The 22,426-nt window shown below is 35.2% G+C and overlaps 1 protein-coding gene across 8 annotated transcripts in view; it reads left to right on the top strand.

Moving 5' to 3' along the window:
- Positions 1-22,426, top strand: part of LOC150109091 (phospholipase D1-like) — a 584,228-nt gene that overhangs the window by 468,539 nt on the left and 93,263 nt on the right. For all 8 annotated transcript variants that reach the window (XM_090411563.1, XM_090411593.1, XM_090411586.1 and 5 more), the window contains one exon: positions 12,884-12,994. In XM_090411563.1, coding sequence (XP_090267689.1) covers positions 12,884-12,994 — 111 coding nt within the window. The remainder of the gene's footprint in view (positions 1-12,883; positions 12,995-22,426) is intronic.

Genomic DNA, 22,426 nt, shown 5'->3' with positions numbered 1-22,426 from the left:
TTGAGGCAAACTGGCCCACACCTCCTTCAGAGCAAGGATAAGACTTTGTTTATTTTCTGGAGGGGAATTTCGAGCAGCAATTTGTCTCTCTATTGCATCCCAAATGTGTACTATGTGGTTGATATCTGGGGAGCATGCTGGCTACTGGATTCAATTAATATTCTCAGTTTCCAGAAGTATCTCTGCTGCTCATGTATGATGTTGCGTAACATTCTCATCCATAAAAATTAATTCTTTCCCTATGGCACCACGGAAAAATCAAACATGACACTGACAAACTTCATTGCAGTATCATTCAGCAATCATGGTCCCTTTTTTGAGCACTTGTAGCTTGGTGCTACTTGACCCCAGCACTGCCATATCTATCCCTTTTAAGAACATCCTCACGATGTTAAGTGATAACCACTTTGATGCCAGATCAAGTGTCCTCTAGAATCAGAGGAAAGACTAAAACGACTCTCATCTGTAAAGAGTACATTAGCCTATTGGTGTCTTGTTCAATTTTTTATGGATACAACACCACTGAAAATGTGCTTTTTGATGAGCTGTGGAAAAAGGAACATAGACTACAGGCCTTTGGGATTATGTGCCTACTTGTCACAGACGTCTTGCCACAGTTTGCTGAGATATCCATATACCTGTGCTTGAATGGAGCCAACTTGCAAGCTTACCTTCCATGGTGCTTTGATTACATTTTGCTGTTATAACCAAAAATCTGTCTTCATATGTAGTAGAGTGAGGGGGACCTCTTAGCAAATGTGTGGAACACATTTCATTGATTTGAAACACTGCCCAGAGCCTGGATGCAACATTATGTGAGATTCCAAACTCTCTGGCAGCATCAGTAATTATTCAGCTGCCTTCAAGCTTTCCAATAATTCTTCCCTGCATGAAATCATCTAGAAGTGTCTTTGAGACATAAGACATCCAAGTTTTCAGCTTTATTCCTTTACGAAAAGCACTTCTTTCAAACACAGTTTGCTTAGCTCAGTCTTTTGCCTTTTATCTTGTTGAGTGCTTCACCCCTTTGTGCACTATTCAAAAATTTGAATGTGTATTCGCTTTCTACTCATTCATCAGATTTCAAGCTGATTCATCTGAATTTGTGGTTGTCATCTTCAGAAATAAAGTTCATGCTGCTTAGGTTTTGGACACCAATGTATGATGCATGAGTGCATCACATTCAGAGCTTCTCAGTCTCTGAAATACTTGGTATAATTTTCTGGAAAGAAAGAAATCACTGTCATCTTCTTGAGACTGCTTCTCACCCATACAACTACTAACTCTATATAAATGATATATTTACTTAGTTATTTATCAAGTTAACAAGTAAGTAAATAAATATATTTATTTTCTTATTAGTGTATGTTTTGAATTATTATTATTATTACATAACACCTCCAGGTAGTCTAAAGACTCATCGAGAGAGGGCACCTACTCTGCAGCTCTCTGTCTCCACCACTCCACCAACTGCAACTACCATCACCATCTACACCAACGGCATCTACTGCCGACCACCACTAGTATTTCCACAATCACAAACATCCATGCCCACGGTGGGATTCGAACCTGCGCTGGAGAGCAGATACGCTGACCACTTGGCCAACCAGGCCTGCATTATACTATAAACAAAAATGATAAGTAAAAATAAACTTTACATGAAGTGCCAACGCATAAACTTCTCTACCTGTTTAACTCTATATAAATTCCAAATCTTTACAACCTTAGAATACTCCTCTCACATTTGTGGTGCAGTACCAGAAACTTTTCTAAAAACACTTTTTTTTTTTTTTTTCTAAAAACTTTTCCAGAAGATGACAGTTCACTTACTCCAGTCACTTTCTTCCTTTTGTCTTTTCTATAGATATTTTCACAGGGGCTGAACTGGTCACTGTCATTTCTCCACTTTCCTTAACCCGGCACTGGTGAGGTGAGAAAATGTAACAAAAGTGGTAAGGTGGGGTCCCACAGACCTACCCAAATGATGTAGTGTATTATATCTTTTTATATCTCTTTATATCCATATCTTTTTAATCAATATTAATGGATTCCCTGCAGATTCTTCCTCTGGTCTTGTTCTGTATCAGACTCATGGTTACTGACTAATTCTAAATCAGTTTCACTATCGTCATCTCTGCTAAATGGCTCCTCGTCTGTCGAATCGTCATCTATAAGTTTACGTAACTTCTGTTCTTCCTGCTCGTAACTCATCTGGTAAAAAAAAAAGATGATATTCTCAAAATACCCTCTAAATATTTACGAAAACGTATTTGCTTATAGTTGGTATGTAAAAATATAGAGGATACAGCAGTAACGGTAATATTTTAGTAGAATATACATGAAAACAACTTGCGTTTCGGAAGTAAATATAGTCACACTTTTGATAAGGTGGGATCTGGTAGACCCCAACACACTTTACACCTCTGCACACTAAACTTGCTTGTGCGCAACAACCTGTCGTCTATTGCTTCAAGTAGTGGGTTACAGGAGGGGAAACTATACTGAGGCATGACTCACTGCCACGCATTGTTAAAAAGTTAGTCAATTTAAAATCTTTGGAGTCTGTGACACCCCACCTTACTAACGCTGGGTTAAGGCCTGTTAAGAATATATGTAGTCAACGTCGATTTACTCTTTAGTTACAAAATTATCCAAACCAACTTTTTGTTTTCTTCCTCCTCTTTCATAAGTTTTCCATGCAGAAATTTACTATATGTTAGCATCTTTTACTAGCCATCTCCATGAATATTCAATGTGATCTGACAAATATCAAGAAATGCTTAACTTTCACCAAGTGTTTTATAGCATGTCTACATGCCACAATCACAAGCAATGATGATTTGCTGATATGCAGCTAAGATACATTATTTGCCTTCATTTCATACATGAAGTCATTTGTGTATTCCCACAAAAAGAGTCCAGAGAGTTAAATCCTAATCCTTCTTTCTAGAATCTTCTCATCAGCAAAGGCTTTGACCAGGTTGAAATAATGTGGTCAAGTTCCATCATGCTGGAAGAGATCTCCCTCTGACATAGGTTTATTAAATGGTTATAATTTCTTCAACCATCTGAATCTTATAAATCCTAACTCACAGACTTTATCACAAATTGATTTTTGAGGAATATATTAATTCTTTTCATGTGGAAATTAGTGCACATCCAAGTGAATGTGAATCAACCACTGAACAAGTTTCTGATTGTTTATGCTATGGTATTATGTCATGTTGCTCAGGTAGATACTGGCCATAGTCTTACTTGAATTTCCTTTGCACTGTAATACATCATTCTATTTAAAAAAATAAAAAATAATAACTGTACTTTGAATGAACATTGCCATTTTGACACTTGCCGATCCACTTTTTTTTTCTTTTTTTTATCAGCCCACACACTCGAGAGTTTCTAAGACCTGTGACATGATAGTGCCATGTGTAGGTAAGTGGAAGAGGGGGAATTTGTTTGGGTTTTTTGAAAGCTGAAGATTGTAGTCATTGGGAAAGACTATTCCAGAGAGCAGAGATGTTCGGAAATGAAGGTAGAGAATGAGAAGTTGGTTCAGTGAGTTTGGAGTTGAACTGTAAATGTATGTATGTATGTATGTATGTGTCACTTCACAGGAGCACTGCCTATCAAAATACATGTAGAAGAGACATAATGCAGCATTATTATTTATTAAATGGTTTTATTATTTATTAAAATTTATTGAATGGTTATAATTTCTTCAACCATCTGAATCTTATAAATCCTAACTCACAGACTTTATCACAAATTGATTTTTGAGGAATATATCTATGGAAAAATGACTGGAGGGAGGTGTTGAGGACGGGATCATCAATTAAGCAAATTGCTTCTTCTGTATACAGTCAAGCATTCTGAGGGAAGTTTTAGGTGCACCACCCCAAATGTGGGAACAGTATTCCAAGGTTGAGTTGATTTGAGCTCTATAAAGTGTCAGGAGATGAGCAGGAGAAAAGTACTGTTTTAGACAGAAAAGAATACCAAGATTTTTTTGTATGCCGAAGAAGCTATGGATTTCATATGTTCATGCCAGGATAGAGTAGATATGAGAGTTAACCCAAGAAGAGAAAACTGGGCATGGCAAAATATTTTCAAATTTGAGGGAGAGTAAAGAATAGTCTTTCTTTCTAGTAATGTCATAGGACTGCATTTCGACGGCACTAAAATTCACCAGGTTATCGCCACGCCACTTGAGAATGGCAAGGAGATGCTGGAAGTTTTTCCATTTCGTTATACTATAAATTAAAAATTGATACCAAGAAATGATATACTTGGATAATACCTGAAATATTATCAGGATTGGGGCAACTCGTATATAGAAGCTAATGACTTCACATCACTTGCCTTAGTATCCCATAATTTATTTATTTCGTATCCAAACACAAGTGATACAGTAGTAGACAATGGTACAGCATTATTTACAACAAATTAGGATACATTACAAATGAGAACAGCTTAAATTTGGTAGATGAATTATGCAGGGAATAAGTAAAATATGAAGGAAAAAACTATACATAAGTTATATACAATAAATATAGTCAGATGCTCCTCCAGTATCTTGTGCGATCAACTACTCTTTCTGTGTAGGATATAGGGTCCTCTTTTGTACAAGGTGATTGAAGGAGAAAGAAAGCTCCCACACTCACAATTATCTGGTCCAGTGAGGTATACCCATTTGATGAGGTTTTGTTTGCAGCGTCCTATCGTTTGAAGTCTGTTGAGGCTTTTCCAAGTATTTCAGTCTGTAATATCTTTCTAATCTTTTACTCTATATCAGTGATGGCAAACCTATGACACACGTGTCAGCACTGACACACTTGATGGTTTCAGGTAACACACCTTGAATGTTGAAAAATATTGGTATTCTGATGAAAAAACTAATTTCAATAATTTCAGTTTATTAAATTAATTGTATAATATGAATTCATAGATTGTATATCAATGTCCTATTAAATAAATGGCCTAATATGATATGTATAAGTCACCATCTATGATTAAGTAGTTAAATTTATAATGCATGTATGCAAGTGGCACATCAATATTTAAAAAAAAAAGATGTTTGACACACCTGGGTAAAAAGGTTCGCCATCACTGCTCTATATGTATATATATATATATATACGTCATTTTTATAGTGATCTTTTCCTGACTTATTCCCCTCATATAAATTCCTTATCCTAACTTCAATAAAATACCTTGCTTGGTGCATCAAGTTGATATACCTAAATTCTTAAGCAGTCTCAATATTCAATCTGGGCCGTTAACCATTCTTAAGAGTAGTGTAGGCGGATAGAAGACAAAGGGATTGCCGTTGGACAACACCAATTCCTTTGTTTCAATACTGGCGCTGATTCCTTTTTCGGATTCAGGGAAAATTTCTATTATACTGCACCACCCTGAATCCTAGATTATTAAACAGTGCAAAATCAAGGAACCAGAACTCAGTTTAGCACACTGTCTTAATTCTCTTAAACACTTTTGATAAATTCTAAACCCTATCAAACAACTAAAACTTAATTCACAGTCATAGCCTCCCTTGTAATTCACTTCCTGCCTTGGTTCGAATTTAATGAGCAGTGCAATAGAAAAGGAATCGGGCAAGTCATCAATTAAACTTAAAGAAAAACATTTAATCACAAATCAGACAGTTTACACTTTACGAACAAATACTGATATATAATTGCACTAACTTTAAGGAATGAGTATAATTATCCAACTTTTCTAATTCTCCCATAACATGTAAAGACATCATTTCATGTAGAATATTCTATCTAAGGTCAATCATGCATTTTATACACTACAGTGCTAAAGGTTATTCACTTATAAATAACAAAAATTAGCTCCACACTATTCCTATTCAAAACTTATAGTTCCACTACTTTCTTAAACACAATCTCTAAAGTCTTTCATTAATCGTTGCTTTCAAAACCTAATGTCCCTTTTACAAATACAGATTTTCTTCTTTAACACAATTACTTAACAAATCAAAGTTTCTACATTACCAAAGGCTGGAGAACTAATTGACCTTCACATACATCTCGACAGAACTTCCGATTCTTGGCCCTTTCTTCAGTTGACTTTTATCTGCATTATTCTACTGAGAGGCCTGGACTAGACATATTTCTGCCAAAGAAGTTAGGTGCTCGCCGCTTTCTGGTCATCTGGCTAGGCATGGCTTAGCGATCTCCGTGGCAATCGGGAACTCCACTCCGCTGGGCTATTCGCTGACTGGCGAACTGCCCATAGACACTTCAGTGTGCTCCAACGATCTCCGAAGGACCTCTACCCTTGAAGACCTCCCCAATACAGGGGGGAAGGGAAAAAACACCTCAAGCTGGCTCCGCAACGTCTTTTAAATCACGTGCCCGATGCTTCCTTTCTACGTCATCATTCTTTCTTCCTTTGCCCATGACACCTTACTTCACCTAGCACCACACTCTCGCCTAGCGTGCTTTACGTGGGGGGTAAGTAAGAACCTACATGCGCGCATCTTACTTGGTGCATGTGTTTAGCTTTTGGCCATCAGTATCTAATTTGATTATCTTTCTGCCAGCAATACACAAAAATTTACATAAAGTTAACATAGCTTAAACATTAGAAAATTTACAATAATTATTTACAACACGATATACAGATGAGTATTTTCTCAAATTATTAGTGTTGCTGATAAATTACAATTAGCTTTATTCATCTGATATATCAATATTGGCCCCGGAAAAACGTTAATGCATGTTAAGTCTGAAGGAAACATAAAATGTATTAAATTTCAGTTTCATTCGGAACTTACCAAGTCCAAGTGGGCATCACTTCGAAGATATTTGGCTGTTGGAGTACCAGTATTAGTCTTAGGGTATAGCGCAAGCCATTGTTGTAGTCTTTTCTCTGGAGAGTTTTTACGTGGTTCGACAGTTGCTAGGAAGCTATGTTGGGATCTTAGTCTTTGGGGCACTGTGGTCTAACTGAATAGTGGGTGGTATCAGCCTGCTATCATCCAAATGTAAGTATCCCATAATGTAAAGCACATATCCTTACGGACATGTATAATGCTTAGCATTATGGGAAGAGTCACTACCTAGACTGGTTTCGACCTTTATTGAGTTCTGAAAAGTGGGAGCCAGACCCATAGGTAATGCAGAAGTCATATTTTCTTATACATTATCATACTTGGCAAGGATTTAGGGCTAGAGTGGCCTGTTCCAGTCTTAGAAGTCATTGTTAAATCTTTTAAGAGGATGTTCTGTTTTTTTTTTCCTAATTGTTTGTAATTTTCATATACAAGTAGTCAAAAGGTGTCAAACCTTATTATTAAATTACTCTGGATTAGAGAGAGAGCTGTTGAAAGGTTTTCCACTTGATTATACTATAAATTAAAGATACCAAGAAACTATATACTTGGTTTAATCCTTATCCAAGTGTAAGCAAACAAAGTTTGTGCCTGAAGCTGTACTTGGTCAACTCACATATAGATGACTTCACATCAGTTGCCTTAGTATCTCATAATGCAAACACATATCCTTACTGACATGTATAATACCGGTCTGGATAGTGACATTAAGGAAGGTCACTATCCAGACCGGTTTTGACCTTTATCACTTCTGGGTCTGGCTCCCACTGATGAGACCTCAACAAAGGTCAAAACCAGTCTTGGTAGCAACCCTTCCCATAATGCATAGCATTATACATGTCTGTAAGGATATGTGCTTTGCATTATGGGATACTAAGGCAAGTGATATGAAGTCATTAGCTTCTATATACGAGTTGCCTCAGTCCTGAAAATACTTAAGGCACAAACTTTATTTGCTTACACACTTGGATAAAGGAAAACCAAGTATATAATTTTTTGGTATCTTTAATTTCTGGCAAGGAGATGTGTTTTGGAAATTGGTTATAGAGGTCTTCAAGCATGAGTTACCTGAGCATTACAAGATTTTGAAAATGAAGAGGAGTGGAAATACTGTCATCAGTAAAGCTAACAAAAATCCAAGGTGCTGCATGCACTTTCCCAACTTATTCAATTAAATCGTTTGCTGAATAAGCTATTAAATTTGAGATTTTCTGCAAGAGTGATAATTCTATGATTCTTCTGTAGTATATAGAATAAATCTATTATATATGTTGTGTGTGTATTTGCGTGTAAAAGGAAATGGAACTAGCAGAAGAACTGGGGAACTACCAGATTGACATAATAGATGTGACTGAAACAAAGATGACAAATACAGGTAAGATTTTTCTAAGTGACAAATAGAAAATGTTATATTCAAGCAATGACAATCAGGGAAATGAGGGAGTAGCTATAGTATTCAGCACTAAATAAGAGAATAATCTTTGTGAATTGCAGGCAATATCAAATAGTGATGTCGGCAAATATCAGAATGGGGAACTGGATAATAAGACTTATTTGTATCTTATTTGACAATAAGACATAGTTTCACAAAAGGTTCTATTAAGAAATGAGGGATTTTGTGGGGCATTAGAGAGGGCAAAAAAAAAGGGAAAAAAAGGGCAAAGTGTAAAAAGGAAAAGTTGGCCCTTGTTGGATATCTAACCAACAGAGTAGGACATGATTACCAGACATATAGAAATGGGAAAATTTGGAGAAAAGTGCACAGCTAATAATGGTAAATGCCTTCTGGATTTCTGTTCAGGACAGAACAGAATTCCAGAAGGTGGATTACTTATTATTAACGCTATGTTCCAACATAAAAATGTGCACAAATTCACATAGAGAGACAGAATACAAGAAATAAGAAAAGTCTCATTGACTGTTGATAGCGATGTTTTCCCACTGGTTCAAGACACAAGACTATACAGAGGATATGAAATAGGAAGTGAATGCTGTTTAGTTTTGAATACGATAAAATTGAATTTCATATTGAAAAGAAGAGTGTGTAAGAAAGTTTTAAAATGAATCAAGGTTAAGAAGCTTTCACAAGTGAACAGTAAACTCAAATACACAAACATCTTTGTAGAAAAATGAAAGAATTTGCAAACAAGAACCAAACCTTGAAGATTCAGTGGCAAATCCAGAAGAAAACATTGATTGATTCGACTAGAGGCATGTGGTGAGGTTGTCTTTAAGGATAGAAAAATCAGAACTCCATGGTGCACTCAGGAAGTTAAAGGGCAGTCAAGGAAATGAAGAAAACATATAGAAATTTTCTAGCAAGTAAGTCAGCTTGTGTTCTTAGAGAATACAGAGAAAAATGTAAGAAAGCAAATCGCTGTGTAAAAATAGTTAAATAAAATCCATTGGAAACACTGGTAAGAATGTAAAAATAATGTTAATTATTTAAATTTGATTAACTATGTCTTTACTTAGGTAAGACATAGTTAATCACTTTACTCTTTACTCTTTTAATTTACTTTATTCTGCTTCACTAAGTTAGGACTAGAAACTTCTTTAACACAAACTTCTCAAGGTTACGCTTATGTTTGCTTAACCTGTACCTCACAATATTAATCTCGCTGTGACCAATTTCTGTCCCCCCTTTCTCTGCAGTTAGTTAGACCTCCTATAGCAAGCCTATCTAACATAAGCAGCCCCTAAACACTCGCACAATATCAATTAGGAAATTTATATTTATTATCGACTGCACCACCTAATTGACATTCCATTTCTTGAAAGTTAGGGTGAGAAGAAAACAGGAATAAATCAATACGTTTACACAATTTCCTTATATGCAAGTTGTGGTTAGTCATATCTTACTATGCCCGCAGGTTCACTAATTTTTCTGAGATAGTGCATTGGCTAAGGAATAGAACCAGGTAATTACAAAACAAAACATTGATTTTCGATCTACTGGAATAGGTACAGAGCACATAATGATTACTGAGAGATTACTTCACTCAAAAGATTTAACACACCAAAAAAATGCAATTCTAGCAACAGAACATACTGTGCATTCACTATCAATAGAAACTCATTATACATTAACATAAAGATGTCTCTTGTAACACAACTATGCTCATATACGCTTACAAGTAAACATTATTCTTCCTATAAGGATTGTAACAAAAACTTTCTTCCAGTCACATACAATACTTATTTAGCACTATTTTCGACATTATCACATATGCTCTCATAAACTAAACATACTTAACAACACATAATCTTCCCTCAACTTATTACCATGTTACCGCCTGTTTACAAATAATATCTCGCAATCACATACGATTCCGAGGTACACTCTCTTAACAAAATATAATAAAATAGTTGCTTACTTGCTAACTATCACTAGTGGAAGGTCCAATTTATACATAGCAAACTACATAGAGACTGGAGCGTCTTCCATCTGGTCAGTCTTCGAGCTGCTTAGACTGCTCTGGCAGTTTCCCCATAGAGTTTTCTTTCGTCGAACTAGCTGGGGTTCTGTTGTAGCTACCCGGAGCCTAGAGAGAGGGCTGGTGGCAGTGGGAAGAACAATCCTCCTAGATGAAGGGAAGGAGCCCTGAGGAAGCCGAAGGTAAAAAGACAAAAAAAAAAAAGGTCTTGAGCCAAGTGCTGCATTCCCTTTTATGCAGATTTTCAGCCCTTTGTTCTTAATGATGAACTCGCCAGGATTAGCCAGTAGCAAAAATGATGTCATTGCTGGCCATTTGATCATACGATCTTTGGATGGGACTTATCAACGCTAATCTGGCTTAATTCCTGCTAAGCTTTTACTAACAGGTCAAATGTATGTGCATTCTTACAGCAAATTTTATAACATCTTATTTAGTACATTTTTCTTACATAATTTCAAACAAAAAACTGAAAAATCTATAGTGAAATTTTTAGAAGATTTTTTTAGGAGAAAATTCATTTCTCGTGAGATTTTACAAGAACATAGAAAATAAATATTAGGAAGATGACAAAATATTCTGGAGGGTATTGAAAAAGCTTAGAAATGGAGGGAAAAGTACTGTAAATGAAGTCAGAGATGATAAAAATGACATGAAAACTGAAGATAAAGATATTCTAGATATCTGGAGTAATTACTTTGAAAGACTGCTAAATGAAACAAGCAATGCCGCATGATGGTATAAAACTCTCCTCAGGAATGCAGTCAGGAATACATATCTGTAATTGAATTAGAAAAAGTAATCAAAAACCTAAAATGTGGAATGGCAGCTAGAGTAGATGAAATTTACCCAGAAATGCTCAAATATGAGGTATAAAAGATTTACAGTGGCTGCATTGCATAATTCAGAAGGACTGGTCAGAGGGTTGAATCCAGAGGATTGGAGCAAAGCTCTCATAGTACCTATTTATGAAAAGGGAAAGAAAACTGAATTTCAGAATTACTGAGGTATTTCTCTACTGAGTCTTCCTGGTAAGATTTATGCAAGTATACTTCAGAAAACAGCTAAGAAAAATTGTGGAAGGGAAGCTTGCTGAAGAACGATCTGGATTTATGCCAAATAGAGGTTGTCAGGATCAGATTTTCACTTTAAGACAAATAGTTGAGAAATATTGGTAATATAACATGGATTTGTATTTAAGTTTTGTTGATCTGGAAAAGGTATATGACAAGGTTCCAACAGAAAAGTTGTTTAAAATGCTCCAGTTAGATGGTGTAAATGGGATGTTATATCAAGCAATACGTATTCTGTAAATCAGCAGTCAGAATTATTATTATTACGTGGCACCACCTCCAGTGAGTCCAAAGACTCATCGAGGGAGGGCACCTACTCTACAACTGACTGCAACTACACCAATGCCATCTACCATACACCACTACTAGTAATTTCACAGACAATCACAAACATCCATGCCTGCAGCAGGATTCAAATCCGCAGCCTTTTGGTTGGAGAGCAGATACGCTAACCACTCAGCCAACCAGTTAAGTCAGGTATTCATTATCTCTACTGTTATTCCTCATTCTATATGGATCACGTTATGAATATAAGCAGTATTAAACCTGATATCAAGATTGGAGATGTTGGTCTCAGCTCTTCACTTTATATAGATGAGTTTATACTCCTAAATAAATCCAGGACAAGTCTGCAGGATTCCCTGACCAAATTGAATAACTATTGTAATAAATTTGTTATGAAAATCAGCAATAAAAGGACAAAGACAATGAAAATAAGCAGAAACATTGAAAACATGAACTGTATCCTGAATGGTGAACCTTAGAACAAGTAAAACATTTCAACTATTTAGGCACACAATATTTAAGGAAAATGGCAAATTAAATATGGAAATAGACAACAGAATTAGGTAAAGCTGTATGGTAAGAAGTCAGCTGAATAAATTTATATGGAATAAGAAAGAAATTAGTAAATACACTAAATTAGCTGTATACAAGACAGTGTTCAAACCAATTTTAACTTATGGATCTGAGAGCTGGGTTAGAAATAAAACACTTGAACAAGGACTAGAGATGTCTAATATGAGAATTAAGAGAAAGATGGCATCAATCACATCAAAAATTAGGATATTAGAAAAGAGCTCGCTATCGTTAGCATTCAGGAATGTGTTAATAGAGCTAATCTCAGGTGGTATAGTCACTTAAACAGAATGGGAGAGGAAAGATTAGCAAAACAAGTGTTCTTTTTCTGGTTGGCAGGAAAAAGACCCAGAGGAAGACCAAGATGTAGATAGATTGATACAGTAAAAAATACCTTAAAAGACAAATATAAGATCTGATACTGTTGGAGTCTTGATAGATAACAGATTAATTTGGAGGAAAATTATTGATGGAAGTTAGTAATGGTGTAACTTTTTCATATAGTACTATTATAATTATCCTGTACATCTTCCTGAGGGTACATGTCAGGAATTTGATGATAATGGTGTGTGTATTTATGTATAATTTTTGCTAAAATAATTCATTCAGATTTGTTATGCTTATTTAAAGTTAATAACTCAATCCTCATTGTTTAGGTCCTTCGTAGTCTGTGCAGATGGTCTGGTGGAATAAATATTGTTGAACAGTCTATTCATAATGCATATATAGATGCAATTCAAAGTGCCAAACATTACATATATATAGAGGTAAGTATAAACAGAGGTAAACTTAGAATTGATTTTGATAGATTATTGTTGTTGTTTTTATTCATATGCCTGTTAAATGAATATGAATATAAAAGTATATAACAAATGATAAAGCAGCAGTTAATCATCACAACAATTCAAGGAATTGAGCAAGATATGCTACTACTATTGCCACTACTAATGCTACTACCTGCTTAATGATCACTTGACAAATGAAAAATTTTCCTGATATGGAGTTTGTTTCCATCCAATTTAACTTATTTTGGTTACCCTTGTAGGTGAAACACACACACACACATATATATATATATAAGCATGTAGACTTTGCCAGTTCATGGATAGATAAATAAGTATATAGGGCAGAAAACCAGAATAAGATATTAACATTTACTTTAATCAATAAAAACACAGTTTCATCCTGATTAAATAGGATTTCTTTAGTTATAAAATGAAAACTGGTAAACAAACAGCAACATTAATAAAGGTAACAACCACTATGTAGTTATACAAGAAAATGCATTGCATTGTTTAGTATTGTTTGCATGTTTACACATTCACATGCATGTGTTTGGCAAGCTATGGCTTGGATGTATTCCAGCAAGTTGATACTTGTGTTTATATTTAGGTGTTTAAGATCCAATGCCATTTTTAAGGATTCCCAAATTCTTCTCTCAGTTATGATATATATATATACCTCCAGGGAGTCCCAGACTCATCGAGGGTGGTCACTTGCTCTACAGCTCTTCATCTCTCAATCCACAGACTACATCATCTTCTGTCCACCACTAGTATTTTCACAGATGATCACAAACATCCATGCCCACGGCGGGATTTGAACCCGCAGCCTTCGGCTGGAGAATGAATATGCTGACCACTCGGCCAACCAGGCCTGCTTGATGTCTCATTGCTGAGGCATCTTATGGATCGGTTGAAGAGAGTACATGTGATGACAAAGCTGAGGCCTCATTTCTTTGGTATTATCTCTGATATTTTCTTCAGTGAGTTGCTTGATAGATTTTTCTGTCTATCCATGGTATTGATAACCAGCATTCATCCCTGAATATCAGTAAACACTTGGATATTTTAGTGGGTCATGTCAAAGTTTTGTGGATCTGAGTAGTGATCTCATCCTGATAAAAGGGATGATACTGTCTTTATTGATTTTATGTTCTCTAAGTATTTTTGCAAGTTTTATGGAAAGCAGAGACTTTATCACTCTCCCATATATTAGAGACTTTATCACTCTCCCAAAAATACTTAGAGAACATAAAATAAAAACAGTATTTGACTGTAGTGCAAAAATTATAAGGAGCATACTTTGAGAATTACAACACTTGTACTGAAAGTTAAGTCTGAGTATTAAAAGCAACTGGCTCTGCCAGATAAAGACAACCCAAAAGGATTATGTATTATATAGAAAGAGTGAATGTAAAGAATTACTTTACTGATTGTAAATGCTGTGTGTAACAGATGCAGAAGAGATTGTTCACTTAATGAGTTCCCATGTTGTTGAAAGCTGTCAACTTGGTATATGCAACAGTGAGCTCACTGTTATCTCTTCATTGGATCAAGGAACTCAAATGTATGAGATGGAGATACTACAGCTGTTGAATGAACTAAATAAAAATTTGGCAATAACTGATGGGATATCAGCATGAATGCCAAGAGTGATCAGCTGAACTGGCTGTTTCTTTCACCAAGCTATATAATTTGCAATCTCAGAACATGCACAAGCATGGTGCAGAGACTGATGTCTAATTATTGAGCTATCACTATCTCTGGAGTGGTGAAGATTTTGGAAAAATTCATAACCGATCTCATATAGAAATGGGTCGATAGAGAATCTCTACTTTGCAATGAACACTGTGGATTTACTGAGAGAAAGTCATGCTTTAGTAACTTGCTTACATTTTATAATAATGTGATGGTTAAGTTAGATTATGGGTATGGATATACCATGATACTTTTGGACTTTGAACAAGCTTTTGACAGCATATAAGGCTGTTGCATAAGTTGAAGAGTACGGGAGTTTGGATTTATAAACTTCTAGTTTGGATTAGACCATTGGCTTACTGATGGGAGACGAGTCTGCAAGATGTAAGGTAACCAGTGATGTACCCCAGAGATCAGTTCTTGGTCCATTGTTATTCAGTATTTATATATTAATGACATTGGGAAAGATTTAACAGGAGACATACAGTTATTTGCTGATGATGCAAAGATAGGCAAAGTTATCAGAAATACAACTGATTGCAGTGTTTGCAGAAATCTTTCTTTTAAGGTTACATGGCAGTCAGCATTCATGGTTAAGAATTTAGGGAAACACAACACACTTGTTAAAATAATTACTTTACTTAATATTAGGAAAGTAACATTTGACATTTCGATCTCTGTATTGAGGTCATCAGAAAAATACATATGTATGAGGAACAAGCTACATGCTACTCCACTTTACAAAAGTAAAATGAATCTAAGTTGCTTATTAATCTTTTATCTAGCCTAACCTCTAGTAGGAAAAGAAAAAATTTTAATAATATTAAAAAAAACAAATAAAATAAAATAAAGTTTAAAAAAAAAAGTAAATATAAAACTAAATTAAAAACAGAACTACATTAAACATGCTTGCCTGGTTGGCCAAGCGGTTAGCATATCCGCTCTCCAGCCAAAAGGCTGCGGACTCAAATCCAGCTGTGGGTATGGATGTTTGTGATTGTCTGTGAAAATACTAGTGGTGGTGGTGGGCAGTAGATACCATTGGTGTAGATGATATTTGCTGTTCGTTGTAGTTGATGGATTGAGAGGTGGTGACAGAGAGCTTTAGAGTAGGTGCCCTCTCTCAATGAGTCTAGACTCCCTTGAAAGATCACTTAATAATAATAATAATAATAATAATAAAACATTTCCAGAGTCCTCTCATATTGAGATATCTTTTGGGCTTGTTCTGGTTGCTATAAAGGTTGCAGGTGGGTCCTCCACATTCTTGGAATGATTAGTCCATCATTTTTGTTCAGGTTTGGATTGTGTTTTAGCATTTCACAGGCTTCTTTAAATTTTCTCTCAAACCAAGTTTTGGTGCTGTGTAGGGAGTTGGTGCCTTTCCAGTCAATTCTATGGTATGTTTGGAGTGCATGGTCTGATAGACCTGTTTTTTCATAATGGAGGTATTTAATATGTCGTTTGTGTTCGTCTTTTCTGATTGGGATAGTGCGTCCTGTTTCCTCTATGTAGGGTAGGTTACATGTACATTGGATTTTGTAAACCCCTGGGTGTGCCATTTGTGGAAGAGGATCTTTGGAAGAACTGAGTAAATTTCTTAATTTTGTCGGGGATTTGAAGGTAGTCTTGATGTTGTATTTATGTAGTGTTCTGTCTATTTTTTCTGTGCCTCTAACATATGGTATGGTTATGGCAGTCTTATAATATTTTTTGCTTTTATTGGTATTTTTATGGAGGATCTTGTGAACTGTTTTTTTTTTTATTTTTATTATAGCCATTTTTTACAAATGTATGGTTAATGATTCTGAATTCTTGGTTTAGAGCTTGTTCATTCACACAAATAGTTAGTGCTCTGTGTTTGAGGGTGCTTATGAGTCCTAGTTTTGTGTTGGGTGGTGGTATGAATTTTTGTATATGTACTGGCCTGTGTGTGTGTGTGTGTGTGTGTGTGTGTGTGTGTGTGTGTGTGTGTGTGTGTGTGTGTGTGTGTGTGTGTGTGTGTGTGTGTGTGTAGGTTTGTAGTAGACTGAGAAGGAGAGACAGCCTGAGGGAAGATTTGTGATGAGTGTGTGTGTCAAGAAAAGGAAGAGAGTTATTGTTTTCAATAGTGAATTGAATACATTTGTGTTGTTTGTTCAGGTGGCTAAGGAATGTATTAAAGTTTTGAGACCGTGGGGCCAAATGGCAAAAATATCATCGACATACCTGAGCCAGCATACCTAAAAAAAAAAAAAAAAAAAAAAAAAAAAAAAAAAAAAAAAAATGAACCATTTGGTATTGGACCACAACACTTACCAAATGATGAACTACAACCCTACTAAACGCATCAAAAAGAAAACTACAGAATTTATTAAATCCGTGATCAATCAGCCAAAGAAAAATAAATACTAATCCCAGAATTTATGGCCTGCCAAAAATACACAAAACAAACACACTACATCCAATAGTTGAAGGAATCGACAGCCCTAATTATCACTTAGCCAAGAAATTAGCAGCCACACTCAAGGAGTTGGTGGTTCGTTTCCCCTACTACGTAAAAAATGTGCACCATTTTATAAACAAAATTAAAAACATCACATTATTAGTCAGCTTTGACATAACTGCCCTTTTCAACAATGTCCCGATCAATGATCCTGTTATTCTCCTACAGAACATATTACTGCCTGACATCACAGCCTTCTTTGCTCATGTACTCTGCTCAGAGTATTTTGTGTGGCAAAACAATTTTTACCTACAAAAAAGAAGGTACAGCCATGGGCTCCCCCCCCCCCCCCCAATAGCTAACTTTTACGTGGAAGACACTTTGACAACGAGTTCTAAATTTTGCCAACCTAAAGGCCAATCTGGCTCAGATATGGCAATGATATTTTCACCATTTGACCCCACAGCTGCGAAACTATAAATGCATTCCTTAGCTACCTGAACAAACAACACATTGTTTGTATCCAATTCACACACAATGTGAATTGGATACAAACGTATCCAATTCACCATTGAATTCGAAAACAACAACTCTCTTCCTTTTCTAGACACACTCGTCACACGTCTTCCCTCAGGCTATCTCTCTCTCTCTCTCTCTCTCTCTCCTTCTCAGTCTATCGCAAACCTACACACAGAGGCCAGTACATACACAAAAATTCATACCACCACTCAACACAAAACTAGGAGTCATAAGCACCCTCAAACACAGAGAACTAACTATTTGTGTGAATGAACAAGCTCTGAACCAAGAATTCAGAATCATTAACCTTACATTTGTAAAAAATGGCTATAATAAAAATAAAAAAAAAACAGTTCACAAGATCGATCCTCCATAAAAATACCAATAAAAGCAAAAAATATTATAAGAATGCCATAACCATACCATATGTTATAGAGGCACAGAAAAAATAGACAGAACACTGCATAGATACAACATCAAGACTACCTTCAAATCCCTGACAAAATTAAGAAATTTACTCAGTTCTTCCAAAGATTCTCTTCCACAAATGGCACACCCAGGGATTTACAAAATCCAATGTACATGTAACCTACCCTACATAGAGGAAACAGGACGCACTATCCCAATCAGAAAAGATGAACACAAACGACATAATACCTCCATTATGGGAAAAACAGGTCTATCAGACCATGCACTCCAAACATACCATAGAATTGACCGGAAAGGCACCAACTCCCCTACACCACACCAAAACCTGATTTGAGAGAAAATTTAAAGAAGCCTGTGAAATGCTAAAACACAATCCAAACCTGAACAAAAATGATGGACTAATCATTCCAAGAATGTGGAGGACCCATCTGCAACCCTTATAGCAATCAAAACAAGTCCAAAAGGATATCTCAATATGAGAGGACTCTAGAAATGTTTAATGTAGTTCTGTTTTTAATTTATTTATATATATATATATATATATATATATTTTTTTTTTTTTTTTTAAATTTTTTTTCTTTTCCCACTAGAGGTCAGGCTACATAAAAGATTAATAAGCAGCTTAGATTCATTTCACCTTTGTAAAGTGGAGTAGCATGTAGCTTGTTCCGTATACATATATATTTTTCTGGTGATGACCTCAATACAGAGGTCGAAACATCAAATGTTACTTTCCTAATATTAAGTAAAGTAATTATTTTAACACGTGTGTTGTGTTTCCCTAAATTCTTACCCATGAATGAGTGTTTGCAGAATGATCTGAATAACTGGAATTGCATGCAAAAATGGCTATCAGTTCAGTATATGATAGTGCATAACTTCACATTTAATGAGATATCCAATGTAATATTATACTGAATGGGATTATGCTAGAAAAAAACAGACTACGTTAGACATCTCAAAGTTTTAGTAGATAGGAAATTTATAAGCCATATAGCAAAGATTTTGAATGCAAAATTGGAATGCTGTAATGAAAACTTCATGTGTAAGAATAAGGAAGTTATTTTGCCACATTACAAGGCTTTGATACCACATCATCTCAACTATTGTGGACAGATTTGATCACCTAGGATGTAGATACGTTAGCTATTTACATTCTGTAAGAAGTTATTCTCAGTAGAGAATGTACAGAACAAGTAAAACTTTTCAGCTGTTTAGGCACAATTTTAAGTGAAGACGGAGATTTTATTCATGTCTATTAACCACAACTGGTATGATGGGTAACCAGCTGAATTTATGTGAAATAAGAGAAATTAGCCAGAACACTAACAGTATATAAGAAAATGTTCAAACTGATGTTAATTAGTTAACTGCTCACATTTTATAATAATGTAGAGTTAAACAAGGGGAATAAATGGACTTTGAGCAAGCTTTTGACATTCAGCAGGACAAGTCACAGACATTTGTCCTGAGGAAAAGTAGCTTAATGAATAGATAGCATCAATTGTGTTAAATCTGAAAGATTTAGAAGGAATGGACATCATTAGCATTGAATTCAACTTAAACAGAACAGAAAATAAAGATGATTAAAATAGGTTATTGATACTATTGGTATGCTAAGAAAAAGACCCAGAGGAAGACCAGAATCTATGTGGATTGAAACAGTTAGAATAGATAAGATTGCAATTTTTAGATTCCTACAAATAACATACTCATCTGGATGAAAAGTTTTGATAAGAAGTTAATTACAATGTAACGTTAATCATGTAGAATTATCAGAGTATACTGTATAACTCTTGAGAACCCACAGCAGGAAATGGATTTTGATGATGAATGGAGGGTGTAGCTATAATATTTGACACAAAGTTAACCAAAGAAAACTTATTTAAGTTAAACCAGTGTAACTTTGTGTTTAGTATTAAATAAACATGAAGTTAAACACCTTGAAAGGCAGTCATTCTCAAGTAGTGGTAGGGAAACTGCAAAAATGTAGCTTATTTCTTATTTTTTCATTAGAATCCAACACACAAAAAGCTGACTTAAAAATACATTAGCATTGTGGGTGGGTGGAATAAGAATTAGATATTCCATCTCATCTCCAATGAGCACAATTTTTAACAAAGGCAAAGCTGGTATACAAATGCTTATTGCAGACCTGAAGTGGCTCAAAATTTTTCAACTGACTTCAGGCATTCATTAAATGCCTGTATAAATATCCATGGTGGGACTATAGTCTGCTGGTTAAGAGCAGAGATACTCACCTGGATTATTTTAAAATAATAATAATAATAAACTGGTTCTTATTGAAGACCTCTTCACCAAAGTAGAAAATAAATCCTAGACCTTTAGAAATGTCTTGATAAAATTTTAAGAAATAAGGAATAACAAACACTAACATTAAGTGCCTGCTGCTGCTTTCCTACTCTGAACATGGACTAATCATTATTGACACTGTGGTCTCACACAAAGATATGTGTCTAAGGAAAGCTTATGTTACTGTTGATGGTAATTTTCACTCTGGTTCAGGATACAAATGCCTATGGAGGATTTGTAATTGGAAGCGCTTGCCATATAACTCTGAACGATTTTAATTGGATATCAAATAAGCCAAATTTATAAGAAAGGTTTTTAAGAAATAAAAGGAGTATCTTGGTGGTTTTAGTGCTCGCTGACAGTCTGGTAATCATTCTAGTGGCTGTTATTTTTAACTATTATCTTAACATCAAACTCCTAACTAACATATTCAAAAAAATCAATCTTTGAAATCCTTATCTTACATCCAGTTATTTCATACATCCCCAAGGAACTGAAGAAGTCAGATGTCATAACTTTTTTGTTTCCTATATAAACACTTGTAAAGGTTACATAATCCAGAGCATTGCTCTAGAGACCAAATGTGGAACTATTTTTAGCTACTTTAAGCTGCTAATAAGCGAATTATCATTTCACACTGATGAAATTCATCTGCTACCTAAAGACATATGCATTGATGCCTACAGTAAAATTCAAAGGCACAGTTTTTTAGTGGGAGAGTGAGTGTGCACTATCCACTTAACCAACCATACCCCTAGCCATAAACTTGAAAGATGTATTCTATTCTTCAAAAGTAACAAAAAAGTACCCAATAAACTTGCTTCTGAAAACCTCACATTTCCAAGATCAGCTTTATGGTGTTAGCACAAATGTTGACAACAACTGGTAATACATATAAAATACATATATCAAGAAATGAGCAATTTCTTAGTAATTTAGATAGGAATTGTTTTTTAGTTGAAAAGTAATTTAGGCAGGAGATGAATTTCATTGCCCAATGTGAGACCACTACCTCACACATATTGGAGGCCCAAAGTGTTTTGAAAAAAAAAAAAAAAAAAAGTTCAATGGTTGGTCTCTAGAGCAGGGTTTCCAGACTATATAAAAAGTAAATTAAAAATACAATATATATATATATATATATATATATATATATATAATTGATGAAAAATAGAACAAAATATTCTTAGCCCACCCATGGTACAGAATGTACTATTGATTTGCAAATAACCTTTCATACAGATGGGATAAAAAAATGGCAAAAGAAATACTATGGGAGGAATGTACCTCTCACGGCAGGTGTTAAATGGTGTCTAATGGATTTTTCCACTGGAGTAGAGGAACCAATCATTTCAATTGGTCCCACAAATAAGAATCCAGAAAATTTTGGTCTGATAACTGAGGTGACAGTGTAATTGCTCTTCCTTGACCAATTAAACATTTGATCAGAATACCCTTATGATAGTTGACAAAGCTCCATCATGCATGAATCACACATTTCTCCTCCATTCTTTCTTGGAATGACTAACATTCCCAAAATTACTAACCAACATTCTTTTTAGGAAAGGCTAACAGATTGAAATATATGGTTGGAGGTGTTTCTACAGACCTGGTGACTCAGTTGCAGGGGACAAAGAAATGAATTGCCAATTTAGCCTTGTGGGTACTAAACAAGTGATCATTATGGATGACTTTAATTATCCAAACATTAATTGGATAGAAGAGAAATCTTGTAATAAGAATGAAGGAATTTATTGAGTTGTTGTGAGACAACTTTCTCAAGCAGCATGTGAAAGAAGGAACTCGAGGTCAAAGAGTGTTAGATTTATTCATAGCATCAGAAGGCAGGTGGGGGGGTCTCTGTTAATATTATGACTATTTTACCACCAGTTGGTAATGGTCATGTCGTGCTTTCTTGGGAAGAAATATCTAATTATATTGATATTCCAATTAGAAAAAGTTACATGCTGAATTACAAAGCTAGAAATTATGATCAGCTTATACAATCTATGTACGAAAACACAAGATAAAAG

This window comes from Typopeltis vanoorti, chromosome 2, assembly GCF_054136105.1.
Source record: "Typopeltis vanoorti isolate ZY-2024b chromosome 2, IOZ_Tvanoo_1.0, whole genome shotgun sequence".
Taxonomy (NCBI): domain Eukaryota; kingdom Metazoa; phylum Arthropoda; class Arachnida; order Uropygi; family Thelyphonidae; genus Typopeltis; species Typopeltis vanoorti.
Note: the sequence above shows the minus strand (reverse complement) of the source record. Positions and strands in the feature narration are given on the sequence as shown.